This window comes from Ochotona curzoniae, unplaced genomic scaffold (assembly GCF_017591425.1).
Source record: "Ochotona curzoniae isolate NIBS_2020 unplaced genomic scaffold, NIBS_Ocur_1.0 contig_21, whole genome shotgun sequence".
In the NCBI taxonomy this organism is placed as follows: domain Eukaryota; kingdom Metazoa; phylum Chordata; class Mammalia; order Lagomorpha; family Ochotonidae; genus Ochotona; species Ochotona curzoniae.
The window spans coordinates 8,956,560-8,981,762 of NW_024465322.1; the positions used below are offsets into that span (position 1 = coordinate 8,956,560).

Consider the following 25,203-nt stretch of genomic DNA (forward strand, 5'->3'; position numbering starts at 1 on the left):
TTTTTTGATAGAATACTGTTTGGGTGTAGGAAAGACTGTAAAGACTTAGGAAAACTAACAGATTCCTGATTTCTTTCTTCGTTGTACCAACTCAGGTCTTGATTCCCTTCCTCTTGTTGTCACGTTTTTCATGGGACTTCATAGTAGGCAACCAGAATGTGCATCTGTCTCAAGTTAAAGTGGTGGACAGGTTGCTACTTGTGTCTCCAGGTTACGACCTCCTCCCAGCCTTTAACTGAATGGGTGGCAGTCAGTAATGCATTTCTACAGAGAAATGCAAAGTGGCTAGCAAAGCGTGAGATTTCATGGGCAGAGCAAAGGTGTATGTTGTGTGAGTAGCTGTCTCCTGTCCTAGTTCCATGGATACATCTCAATTCTTTTTCTCATCCTGTTGTTAGGTGGCAGTGGCAATCAGCTGAGATCTTTTGGTTCCGAGCCGTCGGACTTAACCAGTTCCTCCTCTTCTCTTGGAAGTGAGAACAGTAACAAGAATAACAATGCAGCGCGGACCCATGGGCTAGGTGGGGTTGGCGGACCCAGAGCAGGGCGGGAGAGATAGGCACGGGCCCCCTGGTGGCAGACAATGGACCAGGTCAACCACGTGCCAAGTGCTCCATTGGAATGATGGCTCTGCTTCGGAAGCCTCTGGGAGCACACTGTTCAGGGGCAGTGCTATGCTTCCTCTGCTGACTTGCAGCATGATTTACAAAAACCACAATTCATATGCAAACCCACAGAACTTTATCAAGACTTGTGCACCCATGAAGAAATAAATCAGGAATGAGCTGTGCCCCAAAAGGAGGCAGACATGTTTAAGTTACAGCATCTCTAGACTTCCATTGTTGCTATGCTGTATGTTTAGGTTAGTGACCCTAACAGCTTTCACGTTGCATAGTATCCACATACAATCCATGTCAGATCAACAGGAAATCCTGAGGACTGATAGAAAAAAGAAAAAATGCAAACACCCAAGATGAAGTTTTGGATTTTTACATTAAAAATACCAAGACATGCCTCTTCCTTTATGATTTTCAAAATGATTTTCAGGAACATAGAGTTAAGCTTCCTTTCAGGCCAGGAAATGGATGGCAGTTCAGGCGGTTTATCGAGATGGAGCAAAACGCACATCGCATCCTCCCAACCAGGGGGCCTTTATGTGATTCAACTAATACATTATTAATATTAAAAAGTCAAATGGCAGCAGTCCAAAGATGTCTTCCCAGGGTCTTGTCTCTTGTTTGTGTTTGTACTGTCTGCTTAAAATTGCAAGTAGGATACGCATGTTTTCAGTTGAATTATTCGGTGCCATGCTTAAGAGTCTAAAATTTGAAAACCATCGAAAATGAGCTTATTGATGTTGCATCTGGGAGGCAATCATGCTTTCAGATTTGACTGAGATTCTCCATAGTCTCTCTTCACCAGTCTAACAATGTAATACGTACCTGCGAGAATGGAGTATCGTCACGTCATCCATGCTTTTTGCATCTTTCCCTGCTTTGGAAGCAATGCTCTTTTCCACCTCTCTAACCACTGACTAGCAGCTTAAGATCCAATACAGCAAAAGCTTACTGCGTCTGCAGTTACCTGTTTCTACAAATAACATCGTGTTTTCTTCCGCTTTCCCCACGTCTGTGATGATATCTGCCCACGTCTGGCCTCTGCCTCAGTCTGGCAGACTTTGATTTTTATGCTTGAAGCCTGAGCCGCTCGTGAGCATGGCTGTGCTTCTCTTCCAGGCTATACCTTGGCTCCCAGTGGAACTGTGGATAACTTCTCAGATTCGGGCCACAGTGAAATCTCTTCCCGCTCCAGTATCGTCAGCAACTCTTCTTTCGACTCAGTTCCGGCGTCGCTGCACGAAGAGAGGCGCCAGAGGCATTCTGTCAGCATCGTGGAGACAAATCTGGGTGTGGGCAGAATGGAGCGGCGGGCCTTGATGGAGCCCGATCAGTACAGCCTAGGGTAGGCAACTTCTGTGTTTGTTTTGTTTTTTGACGATATTGTGTTAATCTCTCTCTTGATAAAGGCACAAAGCTGTAATATGTCGTTTCACTCCCTCAGTGCCTACAGCAGTTAAGACTAAGTTGGACCAAGGCTGGGAAGTCCATCCAGGTTTCCCACAGGAGTGTCAAGGTCCAGCTCCTTGCTGGCCCCTGCTGTTCCTAGGGTGTTCCTCCTTAGCAGGAGGCTGGACTGAGGAGTGGACCACGAACTCCAGGCAGTACAGGGTGGAGTGTGAGCACCTTAGCTGGTGGCCTAATTGCTCAGCTAATGTCTGCCCTCCAGAATCTTGCTTAATTTACCCAGTGTCAATGACATTTACCCCTGAACTGCTGCTTGTGACACTCCATCCTATCGGAGTGTCAGTTAAGCCTCCAGTTGTTCTGCTTCCAGTCCAGCTTCTTGTCAGTCAGCCTGGGAAGGCAGCAAATTATGGTCCAAATCCTTGAGCTCCATGGGACATCTGGACCCACACTGGCCATTGCAGCTGTTTTGGGGAGTGGGTAACCCAACTGATGGAAGATTCTCTCTGTCTCTCTCTTGCTGGCCTCATCTCTCTCTTGCTCCGCCTTTCATATGAATAAATAAACCTCTTAAAAGGAAAAAATCCTGTCATCCAAGTTCTCATTTTCAGGTTTCCTGGATTCTAAGTCCCAAGCTGTTTGTCACGTGGACTCCTTTTTCTCACTAGATCGCCCTTTGTTGAAACACTGCTGTCTGTACTGAAGGCCACGTGACTGTGGCTTGCATGGCGGCTGTCTGGTATCACGTGCCTTCCTGAGACCATCAGGCTGTTTGAAGCATCCTTAGCTTTGTTTTTTTTTTTTAAAGATTTATTTTTATTATTTTCTCATTGGAAAGGCAGATATACAGAGAGGAGAGACAGAGAGGAAGATCTTCCATCCGATGATTCACTCCCCAAGTGAGCGCAACGGGCCGATACTATGCCGATCCGAAGCCAGGAGCCTCTTCCGGGTCTCCCACGCAGGTGCAGGGTCCCAAAGCCTTGGGCCGTCCTCGACTGCTTTCCCGGGCCACAGGCAGGGAGCTGGAAGGGAAGCGGGGCTGCCGGGATTAGAACCGGCGCCCATATGGGATCCCGGGCGTGCTAGGTGAGGACCTTAACCACTTGCGCCACCGCGCCGGGCCCGCATCCTTAGCTTTGTGAGGAAGCCCTGTCTTCAAAGCACACCAGTGCTGTGTTTTTTTTAATAGTAATGACAAGGCGAGAAAACCAGACAGGGTCGAACTGGATGTTATAATGCAACTCAGTGGTATTTTCTGCTGCTATTCTTGGGGCGTGAGTAAGCTGCTCCTGTAGGAGAAAGAGAGAGTATTTAACACTGTTGCTTTTCGCCCCGCTCTTGTGTCCTTGTGTCGGCCACCTAGGTCCTACGCAGCGATGTCCGAGAGCCGAGGCCTGTATGCCACAGCCACAGTCATCTCTTCTCCGAGCACAGAAGAACTGTCCCAGGATCAAGGGGACCGCGCTTCCCTTGACGCCGCCGACAGCGGCCGCGGAAGCTGGACGTCGTGCTCTAGCGGGTCCCACGACAACATTCAGACCATCCAGCACCAGAGGAGCTGGGAGACGCTTCCGTTCGGCCACACTCACTTCGATTATTCAGGGGACCCTGCGGGCCTGTGGGCCTCGAGCAGCCATACGGACCAGATGATGTTTCCTGAGCACAGCACAAAGTACAACAGGCAAAATCAAAGCCGAGAGAGTCTGGAACAAGCCCAGTCCCGGGCCAGCTGGGCGTCGTCCACAGGCTACTGGGGCGAGGACTCGGAAGGCGACACGGGCACGATCAAGCGAAGGGGTGGCAAGGACGTTTCCATGGAGGCCGAGAGCAGCAGCCTCGCCCCGGTGACCACCGAGGAAACCAAACCCGTGCCCGTGCCCGCCCACATCGCTGTGACACCGAGCACTGCCAAGGGGCTTGTGGGTGAGTACAGGTGCTGCGGCAGCTGTGACAAGTCTGAATTGTGACTTCGGTGTCACTTATTTCAAAAAGATTTGTGTGTCTGTTTTCTGTTGATTTTTGTCCACTGCCGTGCCAGGCTTGCTGGTGTGTCCATTTGGGAATGAATGGTGGTTGAGAGTCCAGATTCGCTCCAGTGCAGTGAAGCATTGAGTCACCAGTAGACTCTCGCCATGGTTGGGATCCAGTTGGATCTTTTTATCAGGGCACCTGCCCACTCTTCAGGAAGAGGAATCTTCCATTGAACCTGCTTTCAATATTAGCCTGGTTTTTTCATCTTGGTTGGATTTGGAAATTTTGTTTCTGATAGTTGAGTGTTTTCCATACTCATTTGTGTGCTATACAGGCAGTTCCTGCACACCCTGCCATCAGAGAGGATGTGAATTGATTTATTAAAGCAGATATAAAAATCTGTATGTATATATTATACAAAAGGATTTTAATAAATACCTTAATTTTAAAGGTTTTAACTTGCTACCCTTTTAGGAAACATTTCCAAACTTATCTTCATACACTGTTTTCCAAAAAGGAGTTGATTCTTGACTGACAAGCAGCAGGTGCAGCAGTCTTGTCTCTGGGGCAAGGAGAGCGGAGGGAAGGGAACTTGGTCCGGGGGCTCACAGGTGTTGGGTCCTTGGGATCAGTCTTAGGATGAATCGAAGGTTACAGTTACAATCAAAGCTTGAATTAATCCCTTTGAAGTTAAAGGTACTGGGGTAGGCATTTGGCTAGGTGGGTTAGGCCTGGGATGTTGATGCCACATTCTGTATCTCATTGTCTTGGGATCAAATCCAGCCTTTGCTTCCGCTGCAGCCTCTTGCTAACGCACACCCTGGGAGGATAACTGGGCCCTGTCACCCACGCGCGAGACCTGCACGAAGCTCCTGGCTTCCGGCTTTGGCCTCACCCCAGTCCTAGAGAATAGATTCTGTCTGTTCCTTCTTGCTCTCACTGTCTCTATCTCATTGTAGCTCTGCCTGCCAAATAGACGAAAATTTTAAGAAATGAAGGTATTTACACTGCCTCATATCAGCCCCACAGATAACCATTGTCTGACTAATCGATCTGGTTACCATGCACGCTGCAGTCTGTGCCACGGCCCACGTCACACACTTGCTGCTGCCCTGCACATTCTGTTTCAGCAATTTCAGAAGTACTCTGAGCATGTGCGCTGTGGGCTTTCCTTCCACAGACTAACACTGGTACCCTGTCTCTACCGCAGCACGCAAGGAGGGCAGATACCGAGAGCCGCCGCCCACCCCTCCAGGCTACATCGGGATCCCCATCACGGACTTTCCCGAAGGACACTCCCATCCAGCCCGGAAACCTCCAGACTACACCGTGGCCCTCCAGAGATCCCGGATGCTGGCCAGGTCCTCCGATGCTGCCGGGCCTTCCCCAGCTCAGCAGCCGCCTGGGCACGCGGCCGGCAGCAGACCCCTGAGCAAGCCTCAGTGGCACAAGCCCAGCGAGTCGGACCCGCGCCTCGCCCCCTACCAGTGCCCAGGGTTTTCGGCCGAGGAGGACGGTACGTAGGCCTCCTTGAAGCTCGGGGTTCTGTGGCCGCCCAGGCCTTCCTACTTTCTTACCCTCGCCAGCTGACCTCTGACTGCGTAGGAGCTGCACACACGATGTGGGAGGATTGGGCTCTGAGCTAGGGTTAAAATTTGCATGGCTGCCTTTGTGAGGATCACTTTGGCTTTCCTTCCTGAAAGGCTTCAGGCCAAAGGTATCGGAGGGATCTTACAAATCCACCTGGACCCGGTGGATTCAGGGCAAGGCGGGGCCGCCAGGCCTCCTCCACTCCCACCACCCCCTTCCATTGTATTTTTGGTTTAAGATGTTATTAAATAACCATTATAGAAAATAGCAAGACATTGTAGAAATGACTTATAATCGTCCACTTGCGGCTAAGCACTACTGACATTTTTATATATCCTTCTAGACATCATATGCATGACTGTTATAAAAGTGTGTCATGTGCATTATACACTTTTCCAATGAGTCTGTCACTGTTAACTTTGACCAGTAACTGTTTAAAGATCTGATCATTGCCCCTCCCCACCAAAAAAACAAGAATTCTAAGTGAGCTATACTAGAAAGATAAAGCACGTGATTCTGACTTAGCCATCAGTGAGTGTGTTCTCTGCGGTACAAGCTGGCTTCCCTCTTTGCTCACCAACTCCCTCCTCCTTCCCTGCTGTGTTTGCAGAGGATGAGCAAGTATCCGCTGTGTGAGGCGCAGCCTTCCGGGGTCCAGAGCGAGTGGGCCACCCGCACGGAGAGCACAGGACGCCAGTCCTCGCGTCAGAGCCTTGGAGCGCGCATTTGGAGGATGCTGGACCAGTCTGCCTCCTTCCCTGCCTTAAAAGCAGCATGGGGCTTCTTCTCCCCTCCTTCCTTTCCCCTTTGCATGTGAAATACTGTGAAGAAATTGCCCTGGCACTTTTCAGACTTTGTTGCTTGAAATGCACAGCGCAGCAATCTCTGAGCGCCCACAGTTGCTGCCTGCCGCGTCCCACAGTGTCATTCCAAATTCCAAGATCATCCCAACACGATGATTCACTCTGGCTGCACTTGTCGAGGCCTGGAAGGATTTTCTTTCTAACCTTCCTTTTCGATTTCAATCCAGTCCCAGCACTTGATCTCATTGGGCTAATAAGAAAAGCTAACCATTGAGCAACTTGGGACCCTGAACCCACCACGGAAGACAAAGAAAAGCATCCTCTGAGTACAGTGCTTGTCCACTTGTTTACAACTCCGTTCATTTTTTTTTTTTTTAATTTCTAAGGAGTTTTAAAATTGTGTTCAGAGTAAATGATATATCCATTTATTGATTGCAGTATTATTTTGGACCGTAAGCAGGGTTGCCAGCCTGGGTTTTTGCAAAACCAAATATGCCGGACAGGGTGTGGCCACATCAAGGAAAGGGGACCAGTGGGCCCATGGCCCTGCCTCCCTGTGCCCTTGTGGTCTCGCCTGCCAAGTGCCCTATCCCAGAAGGATAGCATGGTGGCCAACTCCTCCGATGCCACGCCCCCCTGCTGCTGCTCCTCTCCCGGCGGGCTGGGGCCGGTGGAGGGCTTCCTCTGTAGAACTGTTTGCACATGGCCGGGGAGGGGACGAGGACTCCTGTGTTCTGTTGAGCCTTTCAGAGGCAGGACAGTGTCATCGGAGGGAGTGTGCTGCTCCACTGAGACGAATGGCAAACCCCATATTTAAGTTATGTTTCTTTGGATTTTTGTTAATTTAGGATTTTAGGGGGATTTTTTTTTTTTTTTTTAAGAGAAACAGAACTGGATAGCATTGCAGTGAAAGCAGCTTGGAGTGTTGGAGCGAATGCCAGCTGTTCGTACTGCTCTTTCAAGACCGCCTCCCTTTACTGAATTGGCATTAGGGAATACACAAGCCTTTCAACATGACTGAAGAATAAAAACAAAAGAACCAAGCCTGGTTCGACTTGCGAGCCTTTGCAAGGCGGGCTAGTCAGCAGAGACTGACCCCGCCAAGCGGTGTTATGGACGGTGCGTACAGAAGCCGAAGTGCAGTAACCACCTGCTCACAGCTGCTATGAACCCCAGAAGGACCGAAAAAAGACCCCTCCACTCTATTTTTGTGTTGTTTTTGCACAGACTCCGGGAAAAGTGAAGGCCACCGATCCGAGTAGTACTCAACTGTGAGGGACTGCTGGTCTTGGATTTTTTTTTTTTTTCCATTAAATTCAGCTGATCATATTGATCAGTAGATTAACGTAAATAGCTTCCAATTTTAAAAGTCGAATTGCAGTGTTTTTTCACTGTATCCAACAATGTCAGTGCTTTATTTAATATTTCCTCTTCTGTATCATGGCATTTGTCTACTTGCTTATCTATGACATTGTCAATTATGCATTTGTAATTTTACATGTAATGCATTCTTTGCCAGTTTTATTCTATAGGCTATGGACCTCATGTGCATATAGAAAGATCTAGCTCTACCACCAGTTGCACAGATGTTACCTAAACATTAAGTAATTGTAGAACATAGGACTGCTAACCTCAGTTCGCTCTGTGATGTCGAGTGGTGATCTCCTTTTGATACTACTTGTACCTGTATGTCTTTCAGAAAGACATTGGTGGAGTCTGTATCCCTTTTGTATTTTTAATACAATAATTGTACATATTGGTTATATTTTTGTTGAAGATGGTAGAAATGTACTATGTTTATGCTTCTACATCCAGTTTGTATAAGCTGGAAAATAAATAAATATAACATAATGCCTTGCCTGTGTTTTTGACAAACCATGCATGCCTTCCGTGCTTCAAGTGTATGTGACAAGAGATCTTGGATCCCACCGAAGAAGGCGCAAGAGACTTGGCCACTTCCTGTCCAGTAACTTTGTTAAGTCACAAATCAACATTGTGAATGTTAGCACCAACCAAACCATGTCCAGGAAGCACAGCGTTTCTCAAGATTCCATGGAAAATAAAGCTAATGGGATTAGCTTTGTGCACCAGCTGGTTAAGCCCCTGCCTGTGACGCCAGCATCTGTATGAACACTGGTTGGAGTCCAGCCCTCTGCCAGTGTGCCTGGGAAGGCAGCAGCTGATGGCCCAGGTGCTTGGCCCCGTCACCCATGTGGGAACACAGGTGAGTTCCCAGGTTCCTAATTTTTGTCTGGTCTAGCCTCGATGTTGTGGTCATTTTGAGAGTGAACCAGCACATGGCCTTCCCGCATGCATGCATGTGTGTTTTCTCTGGTCTAGTTCCAGCTGCTCCACTTCCCATCAAGATCCCTGCTTATGACCTGGAAAAGCAGCTGAGAATGGCTGAAATCTGCCAAGACTGTGGCCTCTTTTCCCACTCCTGGATTGGTTCTTTCCGTTGCACTTGTTCACATCTGCTTGGCTGTCTTCCGACATCCTGTCATTGACTGGTAATCTGAGGGACATAGTGCCACAAAGAGTTTGGTTCCACATGGCACTGTTGCCATAGAAAAATACCAGAAAGTGGAGACTTTATAAAGAAGTCTGTAGCTCTCAGTGTGGAAGTGGTCACCCTAATTCTGTGGTGAGGCTCCTCCCCGCCCCTTCCAGCTCCCCCAGTGCATCTCAACAGGGAGTTATGTACCTGGGCAACACAAAGTGACAGCACATTAGAACATGACAGGCACAGAGTGAGGGGAAGTCTTTTGAGCATGCGCATTGAAAACTCCTGTCTTTACTGAGACTTATGTTCACAGAGCATTGCTGAAATGTCACTGGAGATGTGTCATTTAATATGACAGTAAGACGTCGTCGGTCTGCACTGGCTCCACCTGCCAGGCTGGCTCCAGCGTGTTCTGTGCGGTTTGACCAGGGACCTTGGGAAGACAGCTCAGCAGATTTTTGTTTGTTTGTGCAATGACAGCTATTCTGGGATTGTAGGTTACTAAGCAACTGGTAGGCCAATGACTATTATGGGCTGTTAATATCTGGCAGCTTCAGGAACCTTGCTGTTAAGTCAAGGGAGGGGCATCTTGCGCCCTTTTGCTTCACTGGCATTAGTTTTCCAGAACGGTCGCAACAAAATGCCAAGCCTGCCTGGCTGAAACAGCAGAAATGAGTCTTCCTGCAGTCTGCAGCCTGGAAGGCCCAGCTCAGGCTTGTTTCTCCCACGTGAGGTCTCCCACTCGGATCTGCAGGTGCTTCCCTTCCATCTTTCCTCTGCACGCATCCCTCTTAACAGTTAACACCCAGGACTGAGCCAGTCTTAAGCCAATAATTCCATGTGGGTCTCCCCTGTGGGTGGCAGGAGCCCAACTCCTCGGGTCCCTTTGCACTGTCCTCCCAGGAGTGTTAGCAGGAAGCTAGATCCAAGGCTGAGCAGCTGGACCTGAACTGTCTCTCTGATGTGGGATGCTGGGTCACAGGTAGCAGCTTAATCTACTCTGCCACAACAAAGGTCTCCATTTGAAAACCTTAAAGCTGGGTGTCTCTCCCTCCTCTATCGAGAGGCACCCCACCTCCTGGCTTCCTTTCCGGGGGTGCTTCCCCTTCCTTCCCTTCCCTGCTTCCCTGGTCCCTTCGCAAATAAACTTTTCTGTTTGCAACAGAAAAAAAAAAAAAAAAAAAACTTAAAGCTTTCAGTTACACTTTACAGGTTCAGATTGTAATGTCTGGATATCATGATGCATTTTGTCTAAAATTTTTTAGAAATGCAAAATGTCAAACATCAGGGTTAATGTGGATGAGCATTAATAGTACCATAGCTTTTTTAGGCCCTGGCCTCTCGTTGAATAACATAATTATTAAACATAACAATTCAATCACAAGTAGCAGGGACAGTGGGTTAAGCCACCGCCTGTTACACCAGCATCCCCTAAAGGAACATGGATTCCCAGCTGCCCTGCTTCCTATCCAGCTCCTCCTGCTGCCCTCAGGGAAGCAGCGGAGGATGGCTCAGGCCGCTGGCTCACCTGGCCTGGGCCTGACTGTTGCAGCCACTTGGGGAGTGAGCCAGTAGATGGAAGATCTCTCTCTGCCTCTCCTGTTCTCTGCCTGTCAAATAAATAAAACAGGATTTTCAAAAAGGAAATAATTATGTAAAGCTAATATTTTTCAAAATGAAATGGAAGAAAATTTGGGCATTGAGAAATCTGAAATAAAAATAGCTAGCCAATCCCTCGGAAGCATTATGCTTGAGGATGTTGAAATCTAGCTTTGCTTGAGTCAAACATTCACGTGAAGCAGTATGACAGAAGAGACCCTTTGCGCTTCCTCCGGCAGCTTCATTTCAAGAAAAGCGCTTCTGGGAAGCTGCAGTGAACGTCACTTTCCCTACAGTTTCCTGCAAATGCAGATTTGGACCTCTGGGCGTGCTATTTAAGACAAAGTTAGGGCCTCTCTGAAAGCCAAAGCGAAGAAGCAGAGTCCCCAATGTTGGGGCTACAGAGCCTGGCATCCCAGAACTGCCAGAAAACACAGGCAACACACCGAACCAAGACCCCTGAACCCTGCCCTCTCAGTGAGGACCAAGAGATGGGAAGAGACAACGAGGGACCCCTCCGAACCCACCCAAGCCCCGCCAGCCCGTGCCTTCTGAAACTAGAACCAAGCAAACCTAAGAAAGACAATCACAGAAGACTGAAAATAATTTTAATTGTGCCCAGGGTTTCTGAGAGTAACGAATACACAAAAGTATCCGATTATTTTTTATTGTTTGTTCTATATGCCTGAGCTAGTTACAATAACATGTACTCCTTGTTTTGTGAGGCAAGTTTAGATGTTAACTTTTTGGTTTACAAAATTGTTTCCAGTGGTGACAGAGCTCACATGAGCAGGCCGACTTAAGTCAACAGGGTTAGACATGTTGAATGGGCTGCCAGAGAGTAGCATGGCAAGAGGACAGCTGGAAGCTGACTACCACTGCCCTGTGCTGCCAAGGAAGAGTGGTCACGGCAGGCAGAGGTTGTCACGGAATGGCACACTAGTGACGCTGTTATCCTAGTGAGGTTGAGTTCTTCTCGTGATCAGAAAAGTTTCCCCAGGTAGGTGATCTCCTTTTCTGGGCAGAGCCGGGGAGCCCCTGGACCACTCATAGCACTGGGATTTCCCATTGCCCTGGGACTACCAGAGTAACACACTGAGTCAAACATTATCCTTGGCAATTCCCACAGTTATGTGGGCAAATTGCACTCCTCCCCCACCCCTGTAAATGCAGAAATAAAGTTCTGTCCCCAAAATAAGAAAATCAGATGAGAAGGAACCCCTACAACCTGGCCTTTGATTCAACATGTACCTGTGTGATGCAAGCCACCACGATTTAACAAAGACACTGTGTTTGATATTTCTACAATACGAATGAAAATAACTGATCCTTTTATGATCTTGCAAATCGCTTGACCCATGTAAGTTTCCCCTAGTACTCTGTCATCTTTTCCAAGTAAGAGAAAAATTAGAAACAGACTAAAAACGTAGACATACTCTTGGATGAAGAGGAAATGTTCAGCCTAGAAACAGATTACTGACTCTGAATCCAAAACTGGTTTAGGAAAATAAAGTTTCAAAGCCATGAAATCAAAACCGTCTTGGTCTCTAATTTGATGTAGTCAGGAGATTTTTGAAAATCAAGAACTTCTGGATCAGTTATTTTTAGCCATCTGTGCTTCACTGGAAATGGGCTATAGCACTCCAGACACCATGCTTGTATTGTTGTGAGTTAATCTTTTGGACAATTGCTTCTTTTCTTTTAAATTTCCCCAGGGTTACCAGATCCCACTAGAGGTTGAGATGCTTGTGAAGTGGTTTGGCGAGCCCTGAGCATGTGGTCATTTTAGTAAGAAAATAATCCTTTTATGATTCAGCCCTAGGCATGAGCAAAGCTCACTTTCCCCCTGACTCCAGTGTTATTTGAGAATTTATAAACAACCAAGTAATTCTGTGTAACTCAAGGACAGAGGTAAGGATCTAGCTTTAAGAAGGCAATGATAGATTTTCCTTCAGAAACTGTGTGTGTGTGTGAGAGAGAGAGAGAGGGGGGAGGGGGGAGAGAGAGAGACGTTCCATCTAAAAGGCCTCATTTATGTGTCACACCGACATAGTAGACTCCTTGGCTGTAAGCATCATCTGTCTCTCCTATTAACTCTTTCTTTGTGGACTGGTTCAAACGTCTATTTTCCACTCCAAGGAGAACACATGATTAGGTCTGGTCAATCAGAATACCATATCCCATTAGGTAATGGGTCAATGATGGAATCATGACTTAAGCTGGGTCAAGGAGAGTCTTCCCTGGAGTTGTCACTGCACTTGGTTAGAGGCATTCTGACCAAATGGGAGCATCATTACCCTTGCCTGTGAAACTACAACCCAGAAGAAGAGCTGGGGAATTCAGAAACTGCTGAAGATTGTGCTGATTACTTCGTCATGGCTTGGGTCCATCCATATCCCTGTATTTCCTAGTGTCAGGTTATTCTGGCAGCCAGAAGAGCCTCTGTCCATTGAATTATTTTTCTGGGAATCGCAACAATTGGCCAGGGCAAAGAATGAAATACGGTTAGGGGATCTTCCCTGAATGAGAGACTGACAAAGATCAAATTTAGGAACTGAGCTTCAATTTAGTAATTAAATAGTTCATGCTGCCAGAAAAACAAACAACATGGTTTTATTAGTTGAGTCATGTTGTAATGTTAAATGTGAGAAATTGCTTTGTAAATTAGTGCAGGCTGGTCTACATTCTTCAGAATGAATTTGAAGTCATATAAAATAGGCTGAATAATATCATTTCCCCCAGCCCTCCAGAAAAGTGTCTGCTTATTCACCCCCCCCCCGGAAGTGTTATTGTTATACAGCAAAACGGACTTTGCCAAGGTGATTGAGTAAAGACTTTTGAGACAGTAGGTGCTAAATGTAATGAGTCAGGTAAGAGGCTTCTTAGAGGAAGATCAAGGAAGGAAGGAGGTAGCGTGCCAATGGAGACAGTGTGGAGTGATGTGGCCATGAGCCAAGGAACACAACAGCTTTTAGAAGCAGGAAACAAGCAGTGGCTTCTGTGGGCCCTGCAGAAGGGACCTGCTCTGCTCTCAGCATCCCACTCAGACTTCCAGCCTCTCCAACGGTAACAGAATCACTAGGTGATCTTAAGCTACATGCTTTTTGGTAATCTGTTGCAGCAGCCATAGAAGACCACTTTTAATGCAACCACTTTCAGTGAAATAGGTACTTTTGAAATGCATCACCTCCTGAACTGCTGGCAGCCACAGGGTGGCCGCAGGGTGGCCTCATCCCTGAGTCAATTAGAAGGTAAAGATGGGGATTTCCCGGTGAGTTGAATTCTCTGATAGGATCATCAGGTTCAAATTATACCATGGGGCTCATGAACACAACTGATTGCCGGAGTGGGGCCACTCTGGAATTCTTGGGAGGAAGTCAGCTGATTCCCCAGCCAAGCTGCAATGCTGATGGACAGGAAGTGACACTTCCCCTTGGGAGACTGTGTGCCACTCAGGAAACCATTTCCTGTCAGTTGAAGTGCCTTTTAATAGCTGGGAAAAGCTTGGGAAAATCAAGTGGTGAGACATGGAAAAAGGTTTCTTAGTTTATTTACTTTGGCTCTCTGCAATGTTCTCAAGCTCCAGCAGATGGGTGACTCTGGAGAAAACAGAAGTAATTGCAATTAAAGGCATCCTTGATCGACTCTTTGAGAAGTCACATTGCCTGATGCTACACGTGAGAGAAGTTCTGAGAGAGAGGAACAAGAAATAGAAGACGAGTCACAACCTTGGGCCTGTATTCCAACATAGACCTGCTACGTTGAACATTCATGTAGCGTCCAAATCCATCTGAATCCTTCTCACCCAGGTAGGAAAGCAAGCTAGATGCTCACCTTTAATTTAGAAGCCATCTTATGTCCTGGGATGGACATTGTGACACAGTGGGTTAAACAGTCCCTTATAATGTCTTCATCCTAGAGAGACCTGAGATGGGTTTCTGCCTTTGCTTCCGATCTAATGTGCACCCTGGGGAGCAGCAGATGTTGGCTCAAGTACTTGGGCCCATGCCACCCATGTGAGAGACATTCAGATGGAATTCTGGGCTCCTCCCAGCTTTGGCGTGGCCCAGATGGAGTCAATCTCCCTCTCTTTTGCTCCATCAGTAACGCTGCCTTTGAAATAAATACATAAGAACATATCAAAAATAACATATTAGAAATATTTTAAATATATTTTAAGAATTCTGTGTCTTGAACTCATAAGCTGGAAACACTGAGGAGCCTTCAGTGAAAATCGGGGGTCTATGGACTTCATTCATTTAGGTTTCTCTTGGCTTTCTAGCTAACCTAGGGTTGCAAAGAATGGCTAGGTTGACAGAGTTTAATGCGAAGGAAAGTGTTTTGAAGAGATTAAACTAACAAAAAAAATCAAAATCCATGAGATATAGTTTCTGCTGATCTTTATTGGTGAGATATGCCTTTTGTAGGCAACAAATAGATGTTTTCTTTTTTTAATCCAGTCTACTAATCTATGATGTTTGATTGAGTTCAAGCCATTTACATTCAGGGTTAACACGAATGGGTGATAATTTGGTCCTGTCATTTTAGCAATGGGTTGCTCATTGAGTCAGTCTTGTGTTGTTATTTTACGGGGGTGTTCTTCCCGTTTGCCTTTGGTTTTGGTAGGTGCTATTCCTCTTCTCTGTCAAGAGAACATCTTTACGTGTCTTTTGTAGGGCATGTTTGGAAGAGGCACGAGCTGCTTTTTTGGAGCATTCTGAAACTTGTACAGACAAGGTCTGGCCAGGACATAGATAACTAGAATTTCTCCAAAGTCAGTAAAGTACTCCATGTGACCCTCTTGGTTTCCAGACTGTGTGCATTTTAACCCGCACATCTCCTCCATGATGAAAGGCTATTGTTATGCTTTCTAGTCCATGGAGAGAAAGCTGGAGGCACAAGAAGCCCTCAGCTGGTTGTAGGTTAATGGCTGTGAGGACCAGAATGGGAAGGGAAGTGAAGGTACCTCTCCAATATATACATGCATGCCTTCGAACAGCCGGGGCGTCTGCCTCCTGGCTGGCTTCCTCTTTCAAGCAAATCCTTCCTTAAACGACAAGCAGAGGAAGGACAGCTGCCCCAGCCCTCCTTGAGCATGGTCTTGGACACCCCAGGCTCTGGCTGCTTGAGTGGGGTCTGTCCTACTATGGTGGGGTTCTGAGGTGGGCATTCATAAGAAAGCAGGCAGCCGTGACAGCCCAAACATGCTTTCTGCTGGAGCGAGGGTTGTTTGACTCTTAAGGGAGTGTGATTCTGTCTGGGGTTCTACCAGTTCGAATCAATTTAGCAAGCATCCCCCTTTCCCCTCTGAATTGTGTAGGATGCTATTCTAAACTTAGACCAGCAGAACCTCCTTGCAGGCCTTTTTATTTCCTGCACACTGTGGGCGAGGCAGCCCCTGTCAGCTACAGCCCTGTACAGTCCTGCGGATTTTGCTGCCTCTTCCATCTTGGGAGAGCAGCCCAGAGGAGTTTCTTCCAAGGGTGGCCAGCAGCTCCTTGCTTCCACTCCCAAGCTCTCAGACCCACCCCTGGACACTGCCTGCACCTTGGCTTGGAGAACAGCTCCTGGATCTTGCCATACTTCTGAATTGTTGAGGAATTCACAGATGCTGCAGTTACTGCTCTGGCCCTCTGGGTGTATTTCTGAGACAAACTGAGGCTTAGAGTACAGCTTGGTGGGAAAAGTGCTGGCTGGGATGCTGAGGCATAGCCCCATTTGCTGGGAAGAACATGGATGGGAAGCAGATACCAAGAAGGGATTCATCCCAGGGACATAGGTGCTAAGATGTTCACACACATGATTCTGTAAGGTAAGAAGATCCAAATGAGAGACAGACAGCCCAGCATGGCAGCATGGAGAGGCTGCTGGGTCCAGGAGAGTGTGCTAGGAGTGGGACCTAACACTGACAGGGAGTCCTGCAGGGCAGGGGCTGCCAGGCCCTGGAGGGTGGGCCTTTCTAGGGTCCTGGAGAACAAGGGGACAGTGAGTATCCCTCACCCGTGCCCACTGGATTGCTGGCTTCCTGTCCTCCACCCTCTTCTCTTCCTGTCCTGCCCCTTTCTCTTTCTTTGGCCTTCTTTTGTATGCTCTGTTGAGGTTTCCTCTGTAAAATCCTGTCAATGTCCCTTTAGCTAAGGCTACTCATCAAGATCACAATTTGTGTTGTATTTCTCCAGGAAAAACACTGCTTTGTTCGGGGTAAAAGAATCCCACCCAGTTCTTGGCCAGTCGCCATATTTCTTCCAGTTTTGTCCTTCACAGTTGGCAGCATGGCCAGGGCTCTGACCCTTCTCCAAGCCTGTCTAGGCGGGGGTCATAAGGTTGCAAGAGTTTGGATAATCGTTCTGCTACCAATCCCATGCTCTCCACCTGCCTTTTGTCCCCACTACCAACGGAGGCCCCCACAGCAGGCGGTCATGAGAACCCATGGCTCTTATCCCTGCAGGAAGACGCTGGGATGGGCTGCTTCAGCGCTGTGTCCCTGCAGCCCTGAGTCACTCCTCAAGTCCCAGGAGGCCGAGGCCATTCTTCCTGACTCCTACAGGGCCCAGAATGTCCCCTCCTCTTACACAAGCTCCCAAGAACTCCCCCAGAGACTGCTCTGATATCTAGGATATTTGGAACTTGAACTTGTAATGCACCTTAAGAGAAGAGCACTGAAGGTAGGGCAAAGTGCAAGACAAAATAAGGGGATTAACTCTTCCAGATGGCCAATCGTGGGAGGGTAAATGAATGGGGAAAGAAGATGGACGAAGGGTCATTTGAAATGTGTTATATAGATTCCTCTGGTGCTTCTCCAGGATGGCGATTAAGTTCTATCCTGAAGCTGATGCTGTGATGCACCGGGTTGACCTGTTACCTGCAGCACTTATGTCCCAAATGAGCATTTGCTCAGGTCCAGCTGCTCCATTACTGAGCTAGGTGCTTGCTGATATAGCTGGTCAAGTAACCCGAGTGATTGGCTCCTTGTACTCACATGGATGGAGGTCCTGGTTTTTTTTAGAAAGTCAGATACACAGAGAGGAGGAGAGACAGAGAGGAAGATTTTCTGTCTGATGATTCACTTCCCAAGTGGCTGCAATGGCTGGAGCTGCATCAATCCGAAGCCAGGAGCCCGGAGCCTCCTCCAGGTCTCCCACACAGGTGCAGGGTCCCAACTCAATTTTCTGGGATTTTTAATGGGATGGGAATTTGTGCCTACTGATTTATGTTTTAAAGCATGATCTTTAGAGAACCGTTGCCATAGCACAGATAGCTATTAGTATAATTGAATAAGTAACCTTGAATCAAAACTTAAAACCATTTGATATCTTTGCAGGAAACTCACTTTTGCTTCAAAAGTGTTTCAATGACTTGGCGTGCCAATGGATACAGAATGACATGTCTCCATCTGCATTCCGTTCCACTCCTCCCACTTCCTAATTCCGCTGATTCTCGAGATCTCCAATGTGATTTTTGTCTCACTCATTCTTCACAGCAAAATTCTGTGATTGCTGGGGTGGCCTGTTCCATATGCATCTCCTGTCTCCCAAGCTAACATTAGTCTTGTTTCATTTACTCAGTTTCCAGTGCTGAATGTGTACAGATGGTCTGGAATAAGTAGCTCAGGTGGCTCAAAGAATGCAATGCTAAGGAGATTATGGGTGTCTGGTGTCTCTGTTGGCCAGAAGGATTTGCAAAGGGACATGATTAGTAATCACAAGTTGAGCAGAAATTAAGAAAATGAATTCAGAATTTAAAAGAAGACTTGATTTACTGAGAACTGTATGACAGGGAGGAAAAAGAAAAGATCTTGCTAGCCAGCAGCTAGGCAAGCATCACAACCCACCAAAAATGCTATTGGAAAGGTGATACTGATAATAGTGATGGGGGGTCTAGAATACCAATACTATAATACATACCAATGCATATTATAATAACTATGGTTATTTGTAACTTTAATATCTGAATCCATAGTGTCTTTCTTACTATAAATGCCTTAATTCCTTCATCTCTAGGATACTGAAGGAACAACCCATGTAGGTGTGTAGGTGTGCCTGGTGCTTGGTGCAACCCAAATGTCAGTCTCCTAAGTGTCTCATGCCTTTTTGGCTTCTGTGAATTACCTCTCTCTGAGGTTCTTCAATAAAAAGATCTTGAGAAAAAAAAAAAGAGAGAAAAAACCTACACCTGATCTCTACACAGGCCGACAGCCAAGGAACGTATCACTTCAGCTGGTGCAGCAGAACATGTTGGCAAAAACTGACAGAGGAAGGCACGGTGGTGGGTAAGCTTGTCCTTCATTGAAAACCCCACTCTAGCCACTGCAAATGCCTCTAGCGAGGCAGCACGCGAGGGAGGCCCAAACCTGAGGCACAGAGTAAGCTGCATGACTGGAGAAGCACCCTCCCTCTGTCAGTGTCGGGGCGACCATCCAACAGCCATTCGTGGGGCAAAATCCTGGGTTGAGCCTTACCCTTAGGATTCAGTGTTTATTTCTGGAGAAGTACTAGTCTCTCCTGGGGATGGCCAGGGACCTGGTGTTCAAGCCTTGTAACTACTGTATAATATGGCCAGTCGGCAGTAGGATTCACCACATCCACTTCTGGCCACAAGGGAAACACCTGCTTTTTGTTGGCATGGTTGGAGGGCTGGAGTCCAAGTCTGTTGTTGATTAGAATTAATCATTTTCAGCAAAGGGCCATAGCTGGACTCCATGAGGTGTGCAGAAAGCCAACTCTTTCTCCAGGAGGGCGGCTGTAGGAATCAATTTGGACAACTTTTCCTTGTAAGTAGAAGAGACTTGGTCTGTAATTCAGAGAAAAGCATTCTGCAATGAATGAGAATTTTCCATTGTTTAAGACCTCTTGCTCCACTGACATGTGACAGAAAGCCCTTCTGACAGGACCAAGGCTTTGTCCACACGACACGAGTAGAGGCGCTCCTTGATGCTGATGGCACTGCTCTGAGAACACAGGGCTTTCCCTTTTCCTTGCCTCCAGACTGGGGAACTAAGTTGCAATTCAGCTTTCATGAGAGAGGAGGCCACACAACCCTTGAGCAGAATGTTAGCACGACCTGGGTCCATGAGCAGTTGTGAGGGGCAGGAGGCCCAGGCCACTGGGAAGGCTACCCAAATCTTCATTCCTCTGCCACTCACTGCATCTCTGTTCAAGCAATGTAGCCTTCATGATGATTTCATTATGACATTAATTACAAATTATTTTTGAGGTGGGGGAAAAATCTTCCCTACCTTTCTAGGCTCTGTGCCCAAAGTCCCATACATGTGGTTGGCAAAAGGCAGATTCAACAAAAGTTTCTCAACATGCAGGCGCACTCAGGAACTCAGTGGAATGGTGGTGTGGTATGTTCAGACTCACTCTCCAGGTGTCTCCCTCAGCCCTCACTGTCCCTGCCTGTCCTTTGCCAAAGGGAATCCATCAGACTGAGGGAGTGATGCAGCTCGTGCCACCAAGTTCTAATCCCCAGGCTCAAGAAGCCATTTGCTTCTCCCAAAGATAAACCCCATTGGCCACTGTCACCTGGAGGGGAATTCCAGACCCAGGCATGGAAATCCCACGTAATGCCTCAGATCAGGTGAACCTCCTCGGTCACTGTAGCAATTCCCTATTGAGCATGTCATCTCTGCCTGAACAAGCACTAATCTGAGACGAGCTGAACAGACACCTGCTATCTATCAGAACTTTCTCTCTCAACTACCCCAGAAGCCTGGTAATTAACCAATAGTCTATTACCTTGCTCTGTACTTTGCAACAGGTACTACTGGCTTCCATCACCCCCATGCCAGTGACTGGTTTTCTGCTTGTCTGTCTCATGCACTCAGATTTGGCAGTTCCACAGCAACACCTGTAAGTAGTTGGGAGCTGTTCGGCAAATGTTGGGTCATTTGAAATGTGTTATGTAGATTCCTCTGGTACTTCTCCAGGATGGCGATTAAGTTCTATCCTTTGTGGTGGAAAGCAGAGGGTGACATATGTATGTATTTATGACCATTTTTCAGGCAAATGGAAAGAGGATATAGAGCTCTTTTTGTGTCTGTTCCTTTCTAATTTTGAGTTTCCAGGTTTTTTAAAAAAAAAAAATCCTTCTAAAGTGACAAATTTGGGATGGCACATTTGCTGCTCTTCCTTAACAACAGTGGATAGTGAAAAACCAGATAATATAGACTGGACAACGGTGCTATTTTTGTACATCATGGCATAAGGCTTGATAAAACTTTTACTTGAGGGCCCAGCGCAGTGGCCGCAGATAAAGTCCTCGCCTTGAACTTGCCAGGATCCCATATGGGCACTGGTTCTAATCCCAGCTGCTCCACTTCCCATCCAGCTCCTTGCTTGTGGCCTGGGAAAGCAGTCCAGGACAGCCCAAAGCCTTAGGTCCCTGCACCCACGTGGACCGTGACTGTGGCCTGGCTCAGATAGGGGAGTCGTGTGTGTTGGAGCAGTAGTCCAGTGTTTATAATCTCTCTTTCTCAGCTGCTCTGCCTTTCAAATAGAGAAACAGATCTTTTATTTTTTTATAAAAAGCAAATAATAAGAGAAGACAAGAGAAGAATCCAGAGAATAAGAAATAGAGCATGTGCAGCTTTCGTGCTGGGATTAACGCTCCCCCTGTACCATGGAAAGGTGGTGTGGGCACACAGTGAACAGGTGGCTCTGTGTGGGAAACACGCCCACTGAGACCACCTATCTACCAAAGGATAGACTCCGGACTCTGAAGGAAGCAGAAAGCAAGGTGTCAGCTCCTTCCCCCACCCCAGGAGAGCAGTGAGGAGCTGGCAGGAGCAGGTAGAATTTTCAGGCATTCTCTTCCATGTCTCCCTGCCGTGCCAAGTTCCCTCCTCCTTTTTCATTGGTTGAGAAAGCTGAGGTGCAGTCTAGCCTGGGGTGCCCGATGTGGGGAAGAGTAATAATTCTGGATAGCATGCTCATGTTAAAACAAAACAAATGCTACCAAAAGAGTGGATTTGTAAACTTGGCGGGCCCTCAACTAGCTACCGGCTTTGGTCTACATCAGCACCACCAGATAACACATTTATATTGTTTACAACAAAACCTGTCAAACAATGCGGGAGTCAACACCAGTTCACGGAACAGAGTATACAGATACAAAAACCCCACTCAGATTCTTAGGACACTGTTAGTAAAATTGTTTGACTAATGAACCAACTTAGGGACTGGTGCTGGGGCATAGCTAGTGAAGCTACAACCTGTGCTGTGAGTGTTCTCCTTGGGTTATAACCCAGATGCCTGTTCCGTTCGTGACCCAGGTCCTTGCTAATGGCCTGGGAAGAGCAACAGAAGATGATGGTTCAAGTGCTTGGGCCCCTGTTGCCCACTTGGAAGACCTGCCTTGGCCATTACAGCCACCTGGGGAGTGAGCCAGCCAGTACAAAATTTCTCACTGCGTGTCTCTCCTTCTCTCTCTGTGAAACTGTTTCAAATAAATTATTTTTTTACAAAAGGGAAAAGCAACCAGCCTACCCTGAAGAAAATAAACACAAGTTTTTCTGAACTCTCATGGTGTGCAGCTGAGACAGACTTTGGAAAATAACCAAGAGAAAAACAAGAACAAAGCAAGTTTACTCACATAAGCAACATGCACTACACTGGAAAAAAAGACCCACAAAGCACTGGCTTAGCAATCTATTCTCAGTCAGACCTCAGCAAAGAGCGATGCATTTCAGAGAGAAAGCATGACCAAGGAAAAGCTGTTACGGTCTTCAGAGAAAGGAAAAACTGTGAGGCGTATGGAAGGAAGTCTGCTTAGAAAATTGTACTCCAAAACTCACTACTTTGGCAAGCCGAACACTGTGGAATGAAAAGAAACTGGAAGACCTTAGAAAATATCTCAGAATCAAGGACTTGCTAACCTTCTCTTGCTTTTCTCTGCCAAGTTCAGGGAAGCACTCTCTTCGGGGAATTCACTTACCTGACTGAGGAAAATCCTTCCAGCAGAAATGTAATTATCTTACTGCCCCTCCTGAGGAATCTCATTGAATAACCAGCCTTGATAACCCACCCGGCAGGAGGAGACAAGCTCACACCTGGCAGACCAAGGCAGGTCCGAGACATGACCTGCACAAGTCTGCCTTTGTTAGAGGTGAAATCTCCTCTTCTCCCAGGCCTGGAACTGCTGCCACGTCCTGCAGCACCCCCAAGCCCGTGTCGCCAACAGCCTCCGGCCTCCCTGACAAGGCCTCCGTCGGAGGGTCTGGACCGCTGCACTCAGTGGGCTTCTCACCCCAAGGTGTCTTCTTTGCTCACCGTCCGTGTCCAAGTGGAAATGCTTCTTTGACATGAGACAAACACTGAGGTCACCTTCTTCACTCTGTGCCACTTCCACAGGGCTGTCACACATGATTTACACCCTGCCCAGAACATTCTCTGGCCCTCTCTCCCAAGCTGCACCTCTGCTTAATTCATACTCCCTAGAACAGAAGCGCCTGTAGGTAAAGATCACATTTGTTGTACTCATCTTTGTACCCCTAATGCCCAGCACACTGCCCACTATTTCAACAGGAGGTTTTGAAATATCCATTGAGCTGGCAACACACCCAAATGTCAATATTTACTAGGTCGTTTGAAATGTAAGAGAGATCAGTACCAGAAAAATACATTTGGGGATCATCCTAACAGCGCTGATACCGGCAGAAAGGAAAATGAACAGGTTCCCACTAGATAAGGTGTGTGAAAAATAGAAGAGACTGGGCCCGGCGCAGTAGCCTAGTGGCTAAAGTCCTTACCTTCCATGCACTGGGATCCCATATGGGCACTGGTTCATTTGGGCCTGGGGGTCCCACTTCCCATCCAGCTCCCTGCTTGCAGTCTGGGAAGGCAGTCGACAATGGCCCAAAGCCTTGGGACCCTGTACCTGCACAGGAGATTCGGAAGAGGCTCCTGGCTCCTGGCTTCAGACCGCACAGCTCCAGCCGCTGCAGCCACTTGGGGAGTGAATCAGTGGATGGAGGATCTTTCTCTCCTTCTCTCTGTAGATCTGCCTCTCAAATAAAAATAAATAAGTGTTAAAAAAAAATTTCCCCCCTCAGTCAGTAACTACCTTAACTCCATCTATGCCTGTTTTTTTTTTTTTTTTAAAAAACAACTCTCAACTATCTGGTGTAATGATGGACACTTAGGCCAGTAGCATGCTATGCTGGGCTGCTTTGCTTTGAGTCCTGGCTCAGCTTCAACACCAACTTCCTGTTGCTGTACATCATAGGAGACAGCAGGTGATGGCTTTGTTACTGGTCCCTGCTGCCTTGTGGGAGAGCAGGACTCTGGCTCCTGCCTCGGGCCTGGCCCAGCCCCAGCCGACATCTGAGAAGTGACTCAGCAGAAGGGAGGCCTGGGTCTCAGTGTGTGCTTGTATTTCTACCTTTCAAAATCAACAAACAAATAAAGCAAGCTCTCCAGTTCTGCCTCACACAGAGCCACCTCTATGAACTCTGACTTCCCAGTGAGCATTCCCAAGCATTGCTCCCGTGGGAGTGGGCGTTTACAGGCGGAGTGGGCTCCTCAAAAATATGGATGAGCTTGGCGTAACTGGCCCCATCTCACCACGCTCAGCTGTCCTGTCACCACATCACGACCCGGAGCAAAAGCCCTTGCCAGATGGCACACCAGGCTGTTGGACTTGCCAGAACTGTGAATTCAATCAATCTATGAGGAATGGTCAAGTCTGTGCTATTCTGTTACGGCAGAAGGAAGTGGACGGAGTCCCACAGAGCAGAGGCTGTTTTCCCGTGCGTCCTCCACAGTGCCTGGCGCACAGGCCCCTTCTCTGGCGGGGTTTCTAGATTTCTCATTTTCTAGAGACTCGCGTATGTTCTGTTTTCTCCCTCTTCGATTTCTGTCCAATGCCGTCTGATTCTGTTCTTTCCATCCTGCCACTTGAGGCCTGGATATCATAATCAACATGTGCTGATAGGACACACATTCAGTTCAAGAAGATGGAAAGAAGTTGATACTTTGCTTGAGTTTGCAGGAACTCTTTAGTCTGTGGATGAAAGGTTTCCTATTTTGAAAATGCGAGAGGCAATAGTTACAATTGTCTTCAAGGTGTGCGTGGTGCATAATCCGAGCGATGGTGTTGGGATGCACTGGCCTGATTCTTGCGTTCTTCCAGCAGTGTGCAAAGGAGACAGACTCAGGCACTCAGCTACATATCCACGTCTTCACCCCATGTTGCTGTAGCCAGCCTTAAGTTGCTACCACAAAGCAGATGGAGCACAGGCTCAGAGGTCTGCTTTTTCGGGGTTCAAGGCTGACTAACCCTTACATAACTGGACCCTGATCTCAAAGAACGGGTTAAAGACAGCCAAGTCAGTGTCCCAGGGGTTAGGGACTCCTGCAGCTGGACTTGTGCTGTGTGCAGGAAGGGCTATCCAGGAAGTAGTACTTTCTCACTGCAGATCTGTCTGAGGGAGCCCCTGGTTGTAGGCACCATCCCTTTCTTTTTTCCCCTAAGGGCTTTGTTTGCAGCTGCTTTGAATGCCAAGCATGCCTTCTAAAAATAGCCGTCCCATTTTCTCGTGATTCCAACCAGGTTAGTCCGCGCGCTTCCCTGGCTCCCAGGAGGCCACATCCACATTAAGGTTTTGTTAACAAATCTTTGTGTTATTTTTTCTCCTCTCCAACTACGGTTGACCCACATTGCACTTCCTCTTCAGGGCGGTGGTGTGGTTAGCATGCAGTCTTCCCAAGCA

At 47.5% G+C, this 25,203-nt stretch overlaps 1 protein-coding gene and 1 long non-coding RNA gene across 13 annotated transcripts in view; both read left to right on the forward strand.

The window, feature by feature from the left end:
• The window catches only part of RAPGEF2 (Rap guanine nucleotide exchange factor 2), a 157,310-nt gene extending 149,068 nt beyond the window's left edge, over positions 1–8,242 (forward strand). For 5 of the 12 annotated variants that reach the window (XM_040971338.1, XM_040971339.1, XM_040971340.1 and 2 more), the window contains 5 exons: positions 399–521; positions 1,737–1,962; positions 3,391–3,950; positions 5,209–5,514; positions 6,199–8,242. In XM_040971338.1, the coding sequence (XP_040827272.1) occupies positions 399–521; positions 1,737–1,962; positions 3,391–3,950; positions 5,209–5,514; positions 6,199–6,224 (1,241 nt within the window). In that variant the 3' untranslated portion in view covers positions 6,225–8,242. The remainder of the gene's footprint in view (positions 1–398; positions 522–1,736; positions 1,963–3,390; positions 3,951–5,208; positions 5,515–6,198) is intronic. The other 7 variants (XM_040971343.1, XM_040971347.1, XM_040971344.1 and 4 more) reach the window with 2 other exon arrangements.
• Positions 8,243–13,113: 4,871 nt separating this feature from the next.
• LOC121150432 lies at positions 13,114–23,154 on the forward strand. Its single transcript, XR_005882967.1, has 6 exons — positions 13,114–14,302; positions 16,942–17,158; positions 18,494–18,762; positions 19,170–19,263; positions 20,253–20,344; positions 21,961–23,154. It is a non-coding gene; the product is annotated as an uncharacterized LOC121150432 (long non-coding RNA).
• The last annotated feature ends 2,049 nt before the right edge of the window (positions 23,155–25,203 follow it).